This window comes from Apiospora hydei (assembly GCF_038363865.1).
Source record: "Apiospora hydei strain CBS 114990 chromosome Unknown utg000004l_segment0_segment0, whole genome shotgun sequence".
In the NCBI taxonomy this organism is placed as follows: domain Eukaryota; kingdom Fungi; phylum Ascomycota; class Sordariomycetes; order Amphisphaeriales; family Apiosporaceae; genus Apiospora; species Apiospora hydei.
Genome location: NW_027117363.1, coordinates 6,180,356 through 6,198,282, shown reverse-complemented (window position 1 = coordinate 6,198,282; position 17,927 = coordinate 6,180,356). Strand labels below are relative to the sequence as shown.

The 17,927-nt window shown below is 53.0% G+C and overlaps 5 protein-coding genes across 5 annotated transcripts; 2 read left to right on the top strand and 3 right to left on the bottom strand.

Annotated features, from left to right (window-relative positions):
• Positions 1 to 102: 102 nt before the first annotated feature.
• PG997_004466 (vacuolar protein sorting/targeting protein PEP1) lies at positions 103 to 4,768 on the bottom strand (the record flags this gene model as incomplete). The annotated part of the gene is given in 3 exon segments (XM_066808781.1): positions 103 to 748; positions 802 to 2,426; positions 2,438 to 4,768. 3 exon segments carry the CDS (start codon positions 4,766 to 4,768, stop codon positions 103 to 105), a joined length of 4,602 nt encoding a protein of 1,533 aa, XP_066672399.1.
• A 1,288-nt stretch (positions 4,769 to 6,056) lies between these two features.
• Positions 6,057 to 8,584, bottom strand: PG997_004465 (uncharacterized protein; the record flags this gene model as incomplete). Its single annotated transcript, XM_066808780.1, has 3 exons — positions 6,057 to 6,526; positions 7,479 to 8,270; positions 8,362 to 8,584. The coding sequence occupies 3 exons, from the start codon at positions 8,582 to 8,584 to the stop codon at positions 6,057 to 6,059; spliced, it is 1,485 nt and encodes a 494-aa protein (XP_066672398.1).
• A 474-nt stretch (positions 8,585 to 9,058) lies between these two features.
• On the top strand, positions 9,059 to 9,785 carry PG997_004464 (uncharacterized protein; the record flags this gene model as incomplete). The annotated part of the gene is made up of 3 exons (XM_066808779.1): positions 9,059 to 9,126; positions 9,192 to 9,408; positions 9,474 to 9,785. The coding sequence occupies 3 exons, from the start codon at positions 9,059 to 9,061 to the stop codon at positions 9,783 to 9,785; spliced, it is 597 nt and encodes a 198-aa protein (XP_066672397.1).
• A 128-nt stretch (positions 9,786 to 9,913) lies between these two features.
• On the bottom strand, positions 9,914 to 10,809 carry PG997_004463 (uncharacterized protein; the record flags this gene model as incomplete). The annotated part of the gene is made up of 3 exons (XM_066808778.1): positions 9,914 to 10,087; positions 10,195 to 10,416; positions 10,471 to 10,809. The coding sequence occupies 3 exons, from the start codon at positions 10,807 to 10,809 to the stop codon at positions 9,914 to 9,916; spliced, it is 735 nt and encodes a 244-aa protein (XP_066672396.1).
• A 1,240-nt stretch (positions 10,810 to 12,049) lies between these two features.
• On the top strand, positions 12,050 to 14,276 carry PG997_004462 (Mannosyl-oligosaccharide 1-2-alpha-mannosidase; the record flags this gene model as incomplete). Its single annotated transcript, XM_066808777.1, has 4 exons — positions 12,050 to 12,602; positions 12,693 to 13,661; positions 13,739 to 14,031; positions 14,094 to 14,276. The coding sequence occupies 4 exons, from the start codon at positions 12,050 to 12,052 to the stop codon at positions 14,274 to 14,276; spliced, it is 1,998 nt and encodes a 665-aa protein (XP_066672395.1).
• Between the last annotated feature and the right edge of the window lie 3,651 nt (positions 14,277 to 17,927).

Genomic DNA, 17,927 nt, shown 5'->3' with positions numbered 1-17,927 from the left:
TGGGGGTACGCCTCTACACAGCCCACAGAGATAACCATATAGAACAAAAACCTTTGCTATGTATGAACGACACCCCATCCTCCTGCTCCTCCTCTAGCTGCTTTAAACTTCCTCGTCGCTGTCGTCGCCCAAAAGCTCGCCTTCATCTTCATCCACGATGGCGTAATCGGACCTCCCGCGCGCGAAGCTGTCGCGAGTCGTGAACCTCCGGGGCCCGCCGGTACCCCGTAGCCAGCTGTAGCTGGCATCGCCGCGGCCCGTGGCCTTCTTGACCAACGACCCGGCGCTACGCCAGAGGCTCGACGCCAGGAGCGGCAGCGCGCCCGCCACCGCCACCACCGCCGAGACCGCGATGACGGGGTACTTGACCCACGGCGCCTCGTGGTCGAAGCTGTTCTGCTCTCCGAGCCGGATCTGCCCAAACTTGCTCTGCCAGTTGTTGTACACCCACCACCCGGCCGCGGCCGCGATGCCGATGGGGATAATGACGGCGAAGAAGATGGCAACGCCAGACACCCCGTGTGCCCGCTCAAACTCCTCCTCATGGCCGGGGCAAGGCTGAGGCTCGCCCTGTTTGTCGAGTTCTCGGCCACCACTACAGGTAGTGAGAGGAATACGTCGGAAGGCTGATGCCTCGTAGAACTCTTTGGCGTCGGGGTTGTCTTTGCAGTACTGCTCCAGGGACATGGGTTGAAGTCCTTCCACGAGCTTGCATTGCTGGTGGCTGTCCAGCTCATAATTGTAGTTGCTAGGGAATATCAGCAGAGAATTCGCGAGACATTGAAATCGAGAATGACTTACCATTCGTAATCCTGCCGGGTGCAGGTGCAGTTATCGTATCTGGTAGTACTAAGCAATGGTCGCTCGTTGAAGCATTGGCGGTCCGGTTTCTTGCGCAGATATTGCGTCCTGTGTCCAAAAAGGCAACCATCACGTTGCTTGGGGTGCGCAGGAGTGAATAGATCATAGTCGGACTTTTCCAAGTCATCGTCTACACGGCAGGGTTTATCAGCCAGTCCAGTGAAGTCCAGGTTGATGGTGAGCAGTTGATCCCCTTGGTGACCCCAGAGCAAGAAGTTGCGCGAGGAGCCGGACCGCAGTGTTGTCATATCGTTGATGACAATCTCTTTGTCAGAGAACTGGTGATCTTTCCAAGTTTCTCCTCCGTCGACCGTGTACGAGACGGTCTTCGTCTGCGTTTCGCGCTGCGCAAGGACAATGATCGATCCCTGGTCGCCAAAGGTCCAGATCCAGCGCCCTTTCTTTACCACCTTCCAGCTGATGCCGGCATCGGTGGTCATGAACGTATCTGCATCCTTCGCATCCCCCAAGACCGGCCCGACATTGCCCCAACCAAACATAATGCCAACAGCTGACTCCGACGAGTACGTTTTTCGGTGGTCAAGTCGCTCGGTGTAGCCATGGATGTGGAGGGCACACTTTTCGTTGCCCTCTCCGCCTGCGGAGCAAGAGAAGTCCTTGTCCTTAAGAGGTTGTCGTGGCGGCGGAAGGAATGACCATTCGGCGCCATCGTTGTGGCTGATTTTCGTCTGCAAGAGTTTCTTCTCGGACAAATCACCCTTTTGGTTCTGAACGACATTGACCAATACGACACCTTGCAAGCCCAGCATCTTTTCAAAATCCACAAAATAATCATCATCGCAGTTGACGCCGGAGATGCTCATGACATAAGACGTTCCGTTCGAGTTACTCTTGAGGATCGAGCCGAATTTCTGGTGTTTCACGTCATGGGTTTCGACAAAGAGGTTGACCGCATGTGTCGAACTGTCCAGGACAGTATAAGCATGCTGGTGTGGAACTTCGAACCCGTATGGGAATTTGGCCTCTGCAAACTGTCGTCCGTCCACACTTGCCGATGCCATGAGCGTCTTTGCCGTCTGGTTTTCACTCGCCACAACAATGAATTCCGCCATAGTAGCGAACTCCTTGACGTTCTCCTGGCGAACCTTCTCCTCGGGTTCGAAGGCGTCCTCGCTCCAGACGAGTTGGTTGGGGGTGGTATCCTTGTTATCCTCGTGGGCTTTCTTGAGGCAGATCATCTCCTTTAAGCTCTCACGGCCATAGTTCTGGTAAGCTTTATTGCCTGTGAATTCACACTTCTTGACATATCGAGCTACAGTTGTCCACCGGTCACCACGATCGCTAGAAACAGATGCCTCAAGATGACAGTTGTCCTTCGAGCCCGAAGGACACTTGAGACCGTGCCAAATCAGCCAATCTTTGTTGTCAGGATGAAATGCGAGCGGTGCCCTCGCCTTCGGCCCCGTGTCTGGAGGAAGAGGGGCTTTGAAAGTGTCGAAGGTTTTGCCATGATCAACTGAGTAGATGATTTCACCTTTGTGGCTGATGAAAAAGACCATATCTTTGACATAGGGGTGGCTCGTGATGGACCACACATCAGCATCCTTGAGCATACTGGGGTTTCCCACTTCTTTCCATGATCGTGTGTGATCATGATGGGCCCGCCTTTGCCAGAGCTGGCCTTGAATGGTCTCATGATAATAGTCTCTTCTTTGTCTTGAGAGGTGTCACCTCGCTCGAGATAGTGTTTGTCGAACTTGTCATAATCTCCCTTGATGGCGTTCTGGACGTCAGTGATGTTTCCGCTGGCTGGCGGGCCCGCCGGACCTGAGGTTGCATCGGAGCACTTCCATTCTTTGGTGTCGTCTTGCTGTGAGCCGCTCTTGCGCCTGCAATCGTTGCCGGGAATGAGGCGCCAACCAGACGAGCCTTTGAAGACCTCGTCCGGGTCGTTCTTTTTGCAGGCACCCTCAGGGGCCACCACGGGACCGGCCTTTACACACTCTCCGTCCTTTCTGACGAAATTGAAGTCGCATTCAAAATCGGCGTCCGTACATTCGCAGATTTCGGATTCTGGGAGCGGCATTTTGAATTCCTTCTTGATGAAACATTCGGCATCCTTCTTGCGCCTGTGGAATTTCTGCTTGTGGCCCATGACACATGTTGGCTCGTTTTTGTCATTCTTGCGTGCGTACCATTCCTCCATGTCACTCTCCTTGCAGGTAGCCTCGTGCATGCCTTCAAAATCGATGGCAATGACATGGTACTTGGGCGAAGATTTGCCTCCAGATTCGCCGGTGAGTATGAATCTGAGACTGGTAGAGTCTTGTGTAGTGGTCAAGAAGAAGGGCCTGATTTTGCGCTTGTCCGGGAGCGAAAGAGTCTTCCACTCTTTTCCGTGGTTCAGAGAGTACTTGATTTCACCAACATCGTCCTTCTCGCTGTCGTGTACAGCGAGGAGAATGGACCCCTGGTCGCCGAACTCGTACTTGTGCGGGCCTTTCGGACCTTTGATCCAAGTCTTTCCGGCATCGTCGGAAACATAGAGGCTAGAGTCTTTCAGGTAATCACCAAGGTGTTTCCCTTCATTGCCGTTGCCCATAACAAGTCCTGGGGCGGGGCTTGAGAAGATGCGACCGACATTGTTTGGCTCTGTGATCGAATGGAGGTGAAGTTCATTATCGCCCTCTTTGACAGATTCGAAAGTCCGCCCGTCGTCAAAGGTGATCTGCGTCTTTAGCTTTTTCTTGGCTCTGACATCACCCTTGACCTTCTCCCAATTGTCAATCTGGTTTACCATGAAAATTCCCTGGATCCCGGAGATCTTCTCGAAATCTACATGGCCGACAGCATTACGGTTCGTGTGCTCCAAGTTCCTTGTGAAATATGTACCGTTCGAGTTACTGGTGAGCATGACTCCCATCGGATTACCTGGACGCCCCGTCATAACATCAACTTGAATGCTGTAGTTGGTACCCTCGAGGACGGTGTATGCCTCCTGGGTAATACGTTGGTCGGATGGGAAGACGGCTCGGTGCCATGTGTTAGTATCGTCCGTGACGAACAGGGCCATCTCGTCTGTATTCTTGGCATTCGTAGCAACAAGTAGGTACTTTTTGACGACTGCCAAGTTGGCAATACCACGCACAATATTGAGGCCGTCTATCTTGGGTTCGAACTCTTGTACGACACCATCGGAAGTGACGCCATCTTTAGAGACTGCGCTGAAATAGTTGTCGGATATGAGAAGCCGGTTATCTTGGTGGAAAAGCGAGAATTCGCCCAGGACAATGCATAGGATCCTCGAGTTGTCGTGGTCGGCGCTCGTGGTAGAGAAGAGATCTGACGACTTGGCCCACCAACAGTCCTTGATACCGCCGCGGAGGAACTTTGCATCTGTCTTGAATCCATCTGTGGTGTACATGACCAACTCATCGCAGAAAATGGCCGGGCAGTCCATGGCATGGAAGAGGATGCGGTCCGGGTCCTCAGCGTGGAATCTAAGCCATTCGCCACGGTAATCGACGCGGCTCAGCCTTGCATCCGTGAAGAAGGTCTCCCATGTTTTACCGCGGTCATGCGTCCTCCAGTGCGTGCTGCCGGTGGTCAGGACGTAGGCACGGGTCGGTTCGAACTCGTGCATGACCAGCGCGTAGGCCTTGCCTTCGCCAATCTCATCCACCTTGGCCCATTTCGCGCCGGCGTCGGTCGAACGGTAGATGGAGCCGGTGTCCTGGTCTTGGAAGAGCACGGTATCGGAGCCCTTGAAGTAGTTTATGTTCATTGGGTTATGGTCGAAGTCGGTGACGGTTATGGCGGGCTCGTCCTTGGCTTCGGCGGCCGGCACCAACAGGACCTGCAACAAGCAGACGGCCAGGAGATAGGAAATGGCCGTCCGCCATTGCCAACGTCCCGGCGCCGGCAGAGCTCTGCTGACTGCCCTCATGATCGCGTACTGGTACTCGGTGACGTGGTGGTCATATCAAGACGGAGGAAGCTTCGAGCTTCGGTAGTCGATGTGGGTTTCAGATAGCGTCAGCTGCGAATGGACGAGGTAGTAGCTCCGGAAACTCGAGGATGATGCAGTGCAGGTGGCTACGGTTGATGGAGGAAAGAAGAAGATGATGATGATGGCTTGGCGATACAGGGGTGAATAATACGACCAAACGAAGGATTATCAGAGTGTTGGCGAGAAAAAAACAATGAGAGTAGAAGTGTCGTGTTTCAATCTTATGGGTTCATCGCCTTACTGGCATCTTCCAATTGTGCTGTATCAATGGATGGCTGGATGTTGTACCTTGTCCTAGTTGCGACACAGTGGCACAACCCGCAGGCCCGTCTCAGCTTGGCTCCTGGGGGTGCCAGGCTGCCAGGGTGCTACTACTAGGCGTGAGGCGTGTAGGGCGTGCGCAATCACCCCCACTCCTTTGCCGTCTTGGCCGTACAATGCAATGCGCTATGGTTACCTCCTACCTGCTACAGCATACCTTACTATGTTATGTAGGCAGAAAAGCCTATGTACCTACATTACATATATCTATACTTATGTATCTACCTACTTGATTGATCCGTGCTAGGTACTTGGATCCAGCTAGGGTCGTCAGCGCATGTTGGGTCTTCCCGTGCTGGCCGGGCATTGGATTGTACCTAATCCTTTGCCTTGCCTCAACTCTTTCTCTAATCTTCGTCTTGCAGCAACATGCAACCCCAAAGCCGAAGCTTGCAAGGCTCGTTGGTAGTACGTATATTGGCCAGTCAGGGCCATTCCTTCCTCCTCTGTGCCTGATGCATCCACGTAAAAATAGTTGGGATTATTTTGATCAATCGCCTGCATTTCAGGGGTGTAGCCATGTCGTCATTCAAACCCCAGATCTAAAGAAACAGTATTACAAGTAGTGGACCCCACCGCCGTCTACATTTGACACAACGAACAGCCCAGGTGCCAGGAGCACATAAGCCCGGCATAACAGTAGCTATATGTGGCCGTGTCTATACTTGGCCGCGCCGTGTTGATAGGTAATGTTGTTACTACCTACCTAACCCTCTATGCCGTGCCAGACTTATCGGCTCTGCATCCAGACACCCAGTAGCCGTTCCAGCAGATCAATGATTATCGTGCACCAAAACCGCGACATGTTCTCGTACGACCATATCTTGCCGTCAACACAGCATAGTTCCCCACGCTTTATTACAGGTGCAATCTGGTGTGTGACAAAATGAAGAGCTACTTGTTCTCATGACGATACACTCACCCCACTCCAGGTTCCACCACCACCTTCGTCGGCCAACTGTGTTTCCAACTTGTCCATGGCATCGATGCTTTCCTGGACACCCAACCAGTCGCAGAGATGGCGACCAGCACGCACAACTCTCCAAAAGGCATCTTCCCCTGCTAACGCCCACTCGTCATAGTCTCCGAGGACCACCGTCTCGGCCCATTCCAGCAAAAGCGCCATCGTCTTGGCTGCCTCGCGCTCCACGTTCAACACATCTAGCCGATCGCGCTGAGAGCCCATCCAGAGCTGGTTGCAGATGGTACTGACATTCTTCAACAACGAGCTGGACGGCTGGGGAACCCGGCGGTTGCTGTCGCCATCATCGGGGTGACCAAGCGGGTCCGTGTGGTTAGGTGTTTGGGGGATGGGAGAGCAGCTCTCACGAGCGCGGCGATTGGCGTCAAGGGCGCCGAGATAGGTACTTGTGGCTCGCAGACAGATTTCATGGATTTTTCCGATGGCAATATAGACTTGCGGTATTTGATCAGATTCACCGTTTGCACCGCTTCCCGCACTGGCAACGGAGCTGTGGCTGGTGCCTGGTGTAAAAGACGTCGGCTGCTGCTCACCGAGAGGGTGATCACAATCCATCTGGTAATCCATATTGGTCTTGGGACTTTGGGCTGAACTGTAGTGTGGCAGTGGCGGAGGAACAAAAGGCGGTGATTGCCAAGCGTTTTGTAGAATAGATCGATAGTATGCAGAGGACTGCTGCCTCGGTTGAAATGCGGTAGGGGAAAGAGAACTGGTGGACCAATAAGGGCTGTCCCTCGGGGAGATTTGGCTGCTTGTAGTGTTACTCGGACGTTGTTGCAAGGCATCATTGTACCCCTGGAATCGGATCTCCTGCTCAGTGTCAAGCGTACTTCCAACACCCTGCCCTTCCGGGTAACTTAGATCGCGTCTCATGCTCAGAGGGGTTCCTGCGGCAACAGGCCCAACATGGCGAGTGAGAAGGTCCTCTCTTTGCTTGTAGATGAATTCACTGGGCGATTTGTTAGCCTGCATCGTTTTCTCCTATCTTCGTTTCAGATGCTGAGATCGGTATCTCGGGCAAGGGATACTGGGGGTTGGAGCAAACTAGATATACATATTGAGAAAACGACCAGTTTTTCATCGCCATCTGTATCTTGTCTTACCTCCTGCCTGAGTAAGAAAGAAGCGGTTAGTAGATCGGCTGTCTTACAGTCACCCTGTTTGCAGAAACATAAGAAGTGCTGGGATTAACTCAGGCGAGCAGGTTCCTTTTCATTTTTTATGTCTCGCCATCTATCTGGTGGGGTGCTCTAAAGGGTCCAAATCACAAGTCTTCCATCTACTCCACTGGCTTTTGTTTATGTTAGCATTATTTGAGACAAGGGAGCAGCGATCAAAACTTACTGCTAAACTGGGTAACGTTGCCATCGTTAGACTCGTACGCTCGCACAGTCGAAATGGTGTTTTGATGGACAGTCTTCAGCTGTGTGTCATCCTTTGCTTTACCCTTGAGATCCATCTGTTTGAACATATTCAAAGCGGATTCTTCGCGCTCGTCACCCAAGCCAGGTCTGCCCTTGGACTCCAAAGTACCGCTCAGTTGCCATCCCGAGGCATCGCCTTGGAAGCGGAAGGCCTCACAATCGTAACCGGCGGCCACAATCTCGCTCTCCGAGGACCAGATCAGACTCATGAACGGCAAGAGCTGCGTGTTGATGCTAATGACTGCACGTGGCGGCTGCTCCGGGGCAGTAGGGTAGACAACAGTGATGCTGCTGTCATGAGCTGCAAAGGCTAGAGCATCGCCGCTGGGAGAGAAGGCGACAGAGTGAACCCACCCAGCCGAGTTGTTCATGAACTCGCCACAGACGGTGTTGAAGGGCAAACGCTCGCCCCAAACACTGGGATCAGGACGCGCGTCGACGCCCTTGATGAAGCTGGAGAAGACCCTAGCATGGGCATCGGTGGATCCGGCAGCCAGCAGAACACCGTTGGGATGCCAAGAGACAGTAGTGATGGTACTCCTGATCGGCTTCTTCAAATGCTTAGAAACCCACCAGTCGTTCTCTTCCTCAAAGTAGCAGACAGCAATGACTCGGTCTCCGGATCCAACAGCGAACTTGGTCTCGGACGGCGACCATCGAACAAAAGTGGCGGCACGGGCGATACGGAGCAGGACTAGCGTGGGCTTGTAGCCTGTAGGAGATGGCTCCCAAACGAGGGCATTGCGATCTATTTCAACGTCAGCACTGGCACGGAACTCATAGGAGTACAACCTAGTCCGTACCTTGAGAACAAGTAACGATGCGGCCGCTGTTGGGGGCAATGTCGACACCTGTAATGGTCTTATCATGTCCCTTCAGCTCGTCCTTGAGCTTGAAAGCACCAGCAACCTTCCCGTAAAGCTCGACGGCGGAGTCCTTGGCGACGGCGAGGATCTTGCGGTCGGCAGAGAAGGAATGGTCGGCAATTGGCCGATGGAACAGATGGTGCACTTCAGGGCCTGGCATCGTGGAGGCGTGATAGGAGGAGCTCTCAACTATCACTTGGCGGAGTATTGGTAAGAAGGATGTAGGTAGGTATGGATTGGGAGCTTCGGAGGATGTACGTAAGTCGGGCGCGGCAGGTGCGGCTCAGGAGAAGTGACCAGACCCCACCTGGAGTCAGTTGCGGGGTGGTTGCCATTGAAATTGTGGCAGTAGCGGATACGTGTGGCTTAAGCGCCGGGCAGGTACGTACCCGCGCCTACGGAAGCTACTACCTACCTGCTATTGATCAAAATTCCGCCGCCTGCTTGAGCTTGACCAGTCCAGTCCGACCTTGTAATGTGATAGTCGCGTGCTCTGTCAGCTTGCAGCCATTACCAGACAAACAAGTACTCGGTTCGTGATTGTATTGTACGACATTCCGAGGCTATCGCGGATTATCTAGTACCAGTAGCGGTATTGCGCGCCGCTTCGTGGTCCTACTCCCCTTCTCTCGTCATGGCCGCTCGACCACCGCCAGCTTCGAAGGCTGGAGGGGCCAAGGCACCTATTCCACCCAACCAGACGTAAGTCACCCATCCGAGTCGCCGACGATATACAAAAGGGGCACAGTTCTCACACAATGCATCAGATTATACGTCACAAACCTCCCGTCTGCCAAGATCCAGAAGGCCGACCTGAAGACGGCTCTCTACATGTTATTCTCGACCTATGGTCCAGTTCTAGATGTCGTCGCGCTCAAGACAACGAAGATGCGCGGTCAAGCACACATAGTCTTTCGCGATATGCAAGCAGCCACGCAGGCAATGCGAGCTTTGGAGGGGTTCAGTTTCCTCGGAAGGGAGCTTGTACGTTGCCGCCCTGTTTTCCCCTTTGCTTTGTCCAGCAAACATACTAATACATGTCTTGGTAGAGAATTTCCTATGCCAAGTCCAAGTCGGATACGGTGGCAAAGCTCGACGGAACATACAAAATGCCAGGATCTGCTGCTGCCAATGTTGAGATGTCCGAAGTCCAGCAGAGTATCTTCAATGCCCCCGCGCCCGGATCCGCCGCTGCCACCGCGCCGGCGCCTCGTGGCTTGCCCTCGAAACCTCCGACTTCTGAGCCCTCGAACGAGACATCTGGGGCCGATGCTCGGGGACAAAAGCGCACGCGGGATGAGGAGGAAGAGGACGATAGCGACTCCGATGTCGCCATGGAGGAGGAAAGCGACGACGAGTGAACTAGCTCGAATTCGAATACATGATACCCACAAAGAGACGATGGCATTCACGATGAACCTCAATGACGCAACAGAAAATAACTGGCCGCTCCCAGGGAGCTACGGATTTCGGAATTGGCTTGAGTGGTTCAGGCCTTGTTGCTGAAAGCCATCTCTTTTGGGACCCATAGGCCGACGCATCCACCAACCAGGCCGAGCCAGACCGTAAGGTAGTCCTCCTTTGGGCAGTCAAAGCCTGCCATGGCATCGCTGAGCAAGCATGGGTGAACGAAGAATGAAGGTACGCCCGTTAAAGGGTGATGCTGTGGAGCCAACATTAGCCATAAGGTAGATCAATAGACTCCCGGGATGAGGACGAGCCTGATGTTGACTCGGTTTGCAGCTATAGTTGAATTCGAAAACGACTTACATCTGCTGAGATGCCGCCTATGGTTCCCGTTCGTCGGAGAGCGTCTTTGTACTGGTCAGGTACTAAACGCCGGAAAACGGTGTCAATATCGAAGGCAGTCTCGCCCCCCGGCAAGTCATGCAGGCTGAACCAGAGACACGGTGCACGATAGGTTGGATGCCAGTGAATCTCGTATCGGACATGTCCAAACTTGGCTTTGGAGGGGCGCCTAATGATGATTTCCTGTAGTAGTTGAGCTTGGTGGTTCATACATTGGGCGGTCTCTGTATCTCTTACCTGGTCGTCCTCGTCACTGTCCATTGCCATGTCAACTGCCATTGCGTCATCGCCAGCTGCTTCAGTCATGGTGAAACTATTCAAGGTCGCCTCTAGGTCGCCTAGATTTGCGGTGTCCTCTAGTGGTCGGGAGATTTGGACAAAGGTTGCATAGCCGGAATCCATCCCAAAGGACATGTCCAAGCCACTGTGCACACCCAACCTCCATTGGCGGCGTAGAGGGCCAAGCCGGGCCTGGCAGTACTTACTATCCAGGAAATGACAGGCTTCAGCGAACTCTTCCTTGTCCAGAAAGGGGTAGTTGCGGTAGGTTGATCGGTGCTCTGTCCCATGACTCATCTTGACGCTGGTCTACAGTATAATGGGGTTGAAGGTAAAATATAGGCCTGGCAAGCCCAAGTACACTTGAATGTCAGCGTTATTCAGTATTTAATCTAAACCGTGAGGGCCTTCGAGTGGTCGTAGAAGAATCAAACCTACTTGCCTAATTTCTCAGTTATCCATGGGCTACGCGAGGGTCTGCCTCACAGCCCCGTCGTTTTTTGCTGCCGAATTGTGGGATGACACGCATAAATTTACAAACGGCCTCGATCAGCATCTAACTCGTCCCATGAACTTCAATGAAAACTTGTGAACGATGCAATGATTCCTCCGTGTCGTGGAGAGATTCTATATCGGGAGTCAGGCAGGAGGTGTGATTTTGCAGTGAGCTAATATGGTACCTAACATTTGGTGGTGGATTGCGTCTGCGTTGGCTTTTTTGACCAGCATTTCGGACTTCAAGTGCATTTGACACATTTTAGGTAGTTATATCACGAGCACTCCTTCTTTCTAAAAGCACGCTTTGCAATCCCCAGATATACTCAACAATAGACCACGACTTTGAAGGAGAACACAATATCCGAACCCATGTCAATGATCAATGTGCATGCATACCTGCCTGAGATTAAGAATATTGGTGTAGTGCACATGCGGTGGCCGGCGGAAGGGATGCCGAGCCTGGCACAGACGACGACGAGCGGGCTTGTGCTAATCTACTTGTCTACTAGGTAGGTCTACCACCCACTTACCAATTACCTAGCAAGGCCCGCCTGCGGCCTGCCCGCCAAGAACGGAACCATCCAGCCATTCCACATCCAAACTGGCCTCTGCAAGGTTCAGTTCAGTTCGGTTTTATGGTTCAGCGCAAATGGTTGTCGATCTTGACAGCATATCTGCCAGCACCATGGTACCGTGCGTGTCTCCCGCCTCGCTGGGTATTAAGAGACGGTTATAACATTGTCGAATTTCCAGTGTTGGTGTCGACATCCTGTGCCGGTCTTGGTATATCTCGGTCTTCATCATCACACATACACATACCTGCAAACATTGGAACATTCTCCCCCCGTGGTCCTACTTTGTACATTGCCAGCTTGGCACGTAACTAAAACTGTCCGCCTTGTCGTGTTCCGGAGGCCGCGTGCCCCCTGTTGTTTGACGTATAGCCCGAATTGACAACTGTCCTGTAACCTAGGTAGAACATCGCCGGCTTCCAGTAACATAGCTCAACTGGAAGAGGCGAACCGGTCATGCTGCGCCGATGATTCGCGACCCGTTTAATATCCACCGAAATCCTGCTTCAGGCCTTGCGATTATTCGGACTGCGGCCACGCGCGCTGCCACAGACCTCGGCGAGAAGGCTGTCGAGGCTAGCATAAATGCCATAGAGAAGGGCAAGCAGGCCGTCGACGACATGGCCTTTTCAATCCCCAAAAACGTTCCCTCCTTCTCCAATCCACAACGCCAACTAGAGGACCGGGTCTGGGGGAACGGCGGCCGCTCTTCCAACTTCCTAAATCCCGACCGAAACGCCCTGCCGATGTACAAAGACAAGCCCTACGCGTATCCGCCCTCGCAGCGGTCGCGTCCCCTCTGGCGCCGCAAGCGCGTCATCGGCCTCTTCTTCCTCCTCGTCGTTTTCCTCTACCACTTTGGCGGCTTCTCCAAGCACCATGACACCTTCACCTCGCGCCCTTCGTGGAGCTGGCTGAAGAAGACCGAGTCCGGCGCCAACGTCGACTGGATGGAGAGACGGGAGCATGTTGTAGATGCCTTCAAAGTGAGCTGGGACTCATATCACCGCTACGCGTGGGGTAAGGCAGACCATCCAGTTTGAGAGGGGGAGGAGAGAAGCCACTGCTGTAAGAACCCGTCGCAGACTAACACATGCGCCGCGCTTCTAGGACACGATGAATTCCACCCTATTACGAAGAAGGGTCGGCAGATGGTTCCCCATGGCATGGGCTGGATCATCGTCGACGCGCTGGATACTATGATCCTTATGAACCTCACCTCTCGCGTCAGCCAAGCAAGAGAGTGGATCGCGAAAGATCTGTCCTACGACCAGGACCATGATGTGAACACTTTCGAGACGACCATCCGTATGCTTGGCGGTCTCTTGTCGGCCCATTACCTTTCGAACGAGTTCCCGCAGCTCGCGGCTCAGAAGGACGATGACCCTGGCGCACCGGGCGAAGACCTGTACCTGGAGAAGGCTAAGGACTTGGCGGATCGACTGATATCAGCATTCGACTCCCCATCTGGCATCCCCTATGCAAGCGTTAATCTGGCCAAGTACGAGGGCTTGATCTCTCACGCCGACGGCGGAGCTTCCTCCACGGCCGAGACAACCACCCTTCAGCTTGAATTCAAATATCTGGCCAAGTTGACTGGCGAGAAGTACTTCTGGGACAAGGCCGAGAAGGTCATGAAGGTTGTGGATGATAACGGTGTCGAAGGTGGCCTTGTTCCCATCTACATCTATGCTGAGGATGGCAAGTTCAGGGGGGAGAACATTCGTTTGGGCAGTCGTGGAGACTCATACTACGAATATCTCATCAAGCAGTACTTGCAAACATCCAAGCAGGAGCCAATCTACTTGGAGATGTGGGACGAAGCTCTGCAAGGAGTACGTAAGCATCTGGTTACTTATACCGAACCATCCGGGTACACCATCATTGGAGAACGCCCCGAGGGTCTGGGGAAGCCGCTGTCTCCCAAGATGGACCACCTCGTGTGCTTCATGCCTGGAACTATCGCATTGGGCGCGACGGGTGGTCTTACAGAAGCGGAAGCCAAGAAACTCCCAACCTGGACCAAGAAGAACGAAGATGACATGCGTCTTGCCAGAGAATTGATGCAGACTTGCTGGGGTATGTACAAGTGGATGGAAACTGGCCTGGCTGCCGAGATCACCTACTTCAACATCGCCGACCCCCCGCTGCCGGAGTCAGCGCCTCACAGCCCCCTCTTCATTTCGACCCGGATCCAAAGGCCGAGTGGCGGAAGGACTTTACGGTCCACAGTAACGATGTGCACAATCTGCAGCGGCCGGAGACTGTGGAAAGTTTGTTCTACATGTGGCGCATCACGGGGGAAAGAAAGTACCGTGAATGGGGCTGGGAGATTTTCAAATCGTTTATGAATTACACTGCCCTCGACGATGAAGGCGGCTTCACGAGTCTTTCCAACGCCAATACTATCCCTCCTGTCACCAAGGACAACATGGAAAGCTTCTGGCTAGTAAGTGACATTCATTTCTTCGTGCCGTCATGGCGGTTTCCATTGCTGACCAATCCGTATAGGCGGAAACTCTGAAGTACTTCTACCTCCTCTTCTCGCCCAATGACCTGCTGCCGCTGGACAGCGTTGTCATCAATACCGAGGCACATGCCTTCCCTCGGTTCCAGATGTCGCCGCTGTTCTCTACAGGCTGGGAGCGAAAGCCTAGAGACAAGGATGGGAAGATAATCGAGCATGTACATTAGAAAGGAGATCACGGTTTTCATGGCCGGCGTTATCTGAAAATTCCATCACGCTTTTTGGTTTCTTCAAAGGCGCGTTCCATAGGCCCGATATATAGGTATACGAGCTCGTTTCGCGGGTATGATCCTGGAATAGAATAGAACCAATCGTCCTGCGCCCCTTGATCCTCCGTGCATTGCTAGCGGGCTTCTGGGTGATCCTTCTACTTACTATCTCTTCCGAGACTGTAGTTGTGATCTAGTGGTCGCTCTCGGGGAAACATGAGCGACAGGACAGGATGGACGAAAAATGCATGATGTCGCCTCATGCCGCTTCGTCCAGGGCATGCTTCGGATTGCGCCAATCGTATGGCGGAAGGGCATTTAGCTGCGGCTGAATACACGTAATTATTCCAGCTTTGCCTGCATAGCGAGCCGCTGATCACCCGCCAAGTCGGTGAATTATGCTCATCCCAATCTGATTGTTTGCCGAGCTAGATGTAGTGAGGTTTCAGGGGAAGATGATGTCTTGTTTAACCGAATCCACTTCTCCATGAGACAATCCCCCTTCTTGGGCCGTTAGCATTTCTCGAACCTCCAGACAGGTCCACAATCCCGCATGCACAGATCGTAGCAAGCTGGCGCGACTCAGAGCCATGGAGCACGCTTATTACAGTAAGCTACTGACCAGACGTGCCTGCGGGCACTACCCTTAGTAGGGATGGGAGTAGTGGGAGCCGAGTCGCGGTTGATATCAATCGCAGTGACCAGCTACGTGTGAGCAAGGATCGTTCCGGTGGGCGTTCGCTCGTTATGCTCGATATATACGTCGGCTTGGCTTCGTATAGGTAGATTACTAGGAAGCAGACTCAGCTCTGCCCGGTCAAAAACTGGTTGCTCGCCGTGCGCTCAGAAGCCTCTCTCTCCCTTCTGCATGAAGACAATCATGAAGAAGATGTCGTCTTCGGAAAAGTATTGGCTCTCAGGTCAATCGCATCATCAGGCAGTAGTAGTTTGTACAAAAGCGGCGGTTACCAAGCTGCGTGCTATATTTGTCCCCCTTCTCGGTCACAGCCCAATGTCTCCTGCTATTCAAGTTGGGGGGCGTTGCCGAAAGAAGGTAAACCACACGGGCTAGCATCCCAGATGCGACGATGGCCTCCGACGTTGAACTTAAGATCTCAGTTGGCGCCCACTAGTGAATCCTGCAGGGGTAGTAAGAAGGTTAGACCTTCACTACCTTAAGTCGACTCCTCTCAGTAAGCCATCCCCACGCGCGGGTAGGAGGATCGCCAAGGGCCGCCCAGGTTGCCAGGCTAGCTCGATCTGCAAATACTACCCTAGGCTCCATAGGTGACAACATCCCTTCCTCTGCACTTATGTGCAAACGTGTAGGTAGATGTTCGCCATTGTTGATACCCTGTATGCTGAGTGTAGGTAGATATAACGCTTCGACCAAACAGTAAACGATGCGTGTGCGTTTCGCATCATCACGATCACTAGCACATTAACGGTGAGGCTCATTACCCAATCGATGTAGCCAGCGCACGGCAAGTGTCGGTCCCGGAAGACTAGGTGTCGAAAGCTACCGTATAATGCAAAGATGATAGTGATGTTTCTTCCATAGCTTTGCCGGCCCAATCAAAGTAGACAGAGCCCGGCTGAAAAAGAAACGTCCTCGTTCTAGAACCGGCATCGAAGGTGGTGACCCAGTCGATAGCAGGTTGCATCTCGATATTAATTGGTGCCCGCAGCCTGCACAGAGCAATATTTTGGGCTGGGCATTTTTGGCCGATTTCTCCGAACGATAACACCGTCTTCCGACCAGACATGGTTTTTCTTCGTGTCATTTCCACTTGCCGCTTCCTTTTTCTTCCACCCGAGGAAAAAAACAAAACCAAAATAAACGAAGGAGGACAGAAAAAGCAACATACCCCAAGAAAATGGTGCGGCAGTCCACCCCACCAACAACCTGAAAGACCGGTCTGGTCTGGCCGCTGGTCTCTTACATGTACCTGTTGCCTGTTATCCAGGCCCGAGAGGTGCCTGCATCTTCCAATTGATCGGCGTATGATACCAGTGGCTTGGGTGCTGTTGTTTCGCATATATCGTGGCCCTGACTGGGCCGTTGGGCCTTGTCTCGTTGTCCGCTGCCTCTTCGTATTCGACCGCCCCTTGCGTGTGCAAAGCCTTGGTCTGCCAACGCCGACGACGAGGGCCTGTTGGTACGAGGCAGCGTGTGGGACGACAAAATAGAATATGAATCATGTAACGGGCCAACCCAGCTAGATCGCCAATGAGCTATGTACATACGTACATATATACGACTCTCCTTGCCTGCTTAGCGAGCTTGGTTGCATACCCAGTGGCTCGAACTCCGGGTAAAGTGCCAACACCGATACACCTGCTGCAACAAATCCTTGGCATTGGGTTTTCTCTACTCTAGGCCACTGGCTACTGTGCGGGCTGCAGATACGACCTACTACTGCTCACATGTATCTCCCGTTTGCCCTTCGGCGACAAGGGCAGCCCTTGTCCAGACGGATGCACGCTGTGACCTTCTGCCTGCAAAGTCCTGGCATCGAGGCTAGATCATGAGTTGCCCAGACTCATTGCCAGTCCATAGGTATCAAGTCTCCCTTTTGGATGTGTGCGGTTTGCATCTTGGTCGACCGCGGATCTCGTTGGCTAGCAGGGGATCCTCAAGGGTAGGTAATGTGTATCAAACTGAAGCTCCATGGACCATCGCCGTTAATAGGTGCGGATTCAGGTACAGTAAGTGGCCGCGCTGCTTCTATCCGTAGCAACCCTAGAGGTAGCATCGTATCTTATAGAAGACCCTTTCTAGCTCGAAAGGAATCTGCGTTTGCTCGGCTCTACTTTGTTTTCTTTTCTTTTTCTCATCATACCAAATTTCTTGGCTGGCTGGGATCTCTTGGTCCTGTCCGTTCGCTGGAAAGCACCTCGTGGTCAAGAACCCCGGCTATATTCAAGCACCTGCAGGGTGAATTCATTATTGATACATTGATACCCCGTCACACAACCCATTCGTCACGTTTCCCTATTTTGCCGGCGTCTCGCCCTACATTCCATGGGATGGTCCGGAGAGATACCTACCTAGATGTAACCCTGCAAACGAATTCCATCTTGACCACCAGACCGACATCTCATGATTGCGAGCTCCACCCCTACAACATCTATTCTCTCGCTCTCACTTAAACGACCCAACCCAACTGCAGGCGGTGTTGGGGTACACCTGAAGGTCTTTGAGATTCTGCAGTCGCGGGCCGTCGGTACCAGACAAGTCTTTTATTTTAGGAAATCTTTTACTTATATCCCCATCCTTCCGCATCTGGTCTTGACGCCGGTTCAGTCTGCACCTCATTTCGGTGCCGTTCCTGGTCGTCTACAAGCGCGCCTCCACATCATTACCCATTCGTATCTTCCCAAGAGAAGCTGCTGTCAGCTCGCCGAGATTGCATAAAATCCCTGTTTGCCCTGGCTGCTTCTTTTTTTTCTTTTTTCTGCGCTCTCTTTGGCCGGCCGCCTTCCATCATAAGAACTGCCCTGGCCGGAGATCGGGAGTGAATACGGGCTGCACTCTTTGTGACACCGGGGTCACCGCGAGCGACGTACTGCCTCAGTGCCACATGATCTTGACGACGCGGGTATCCT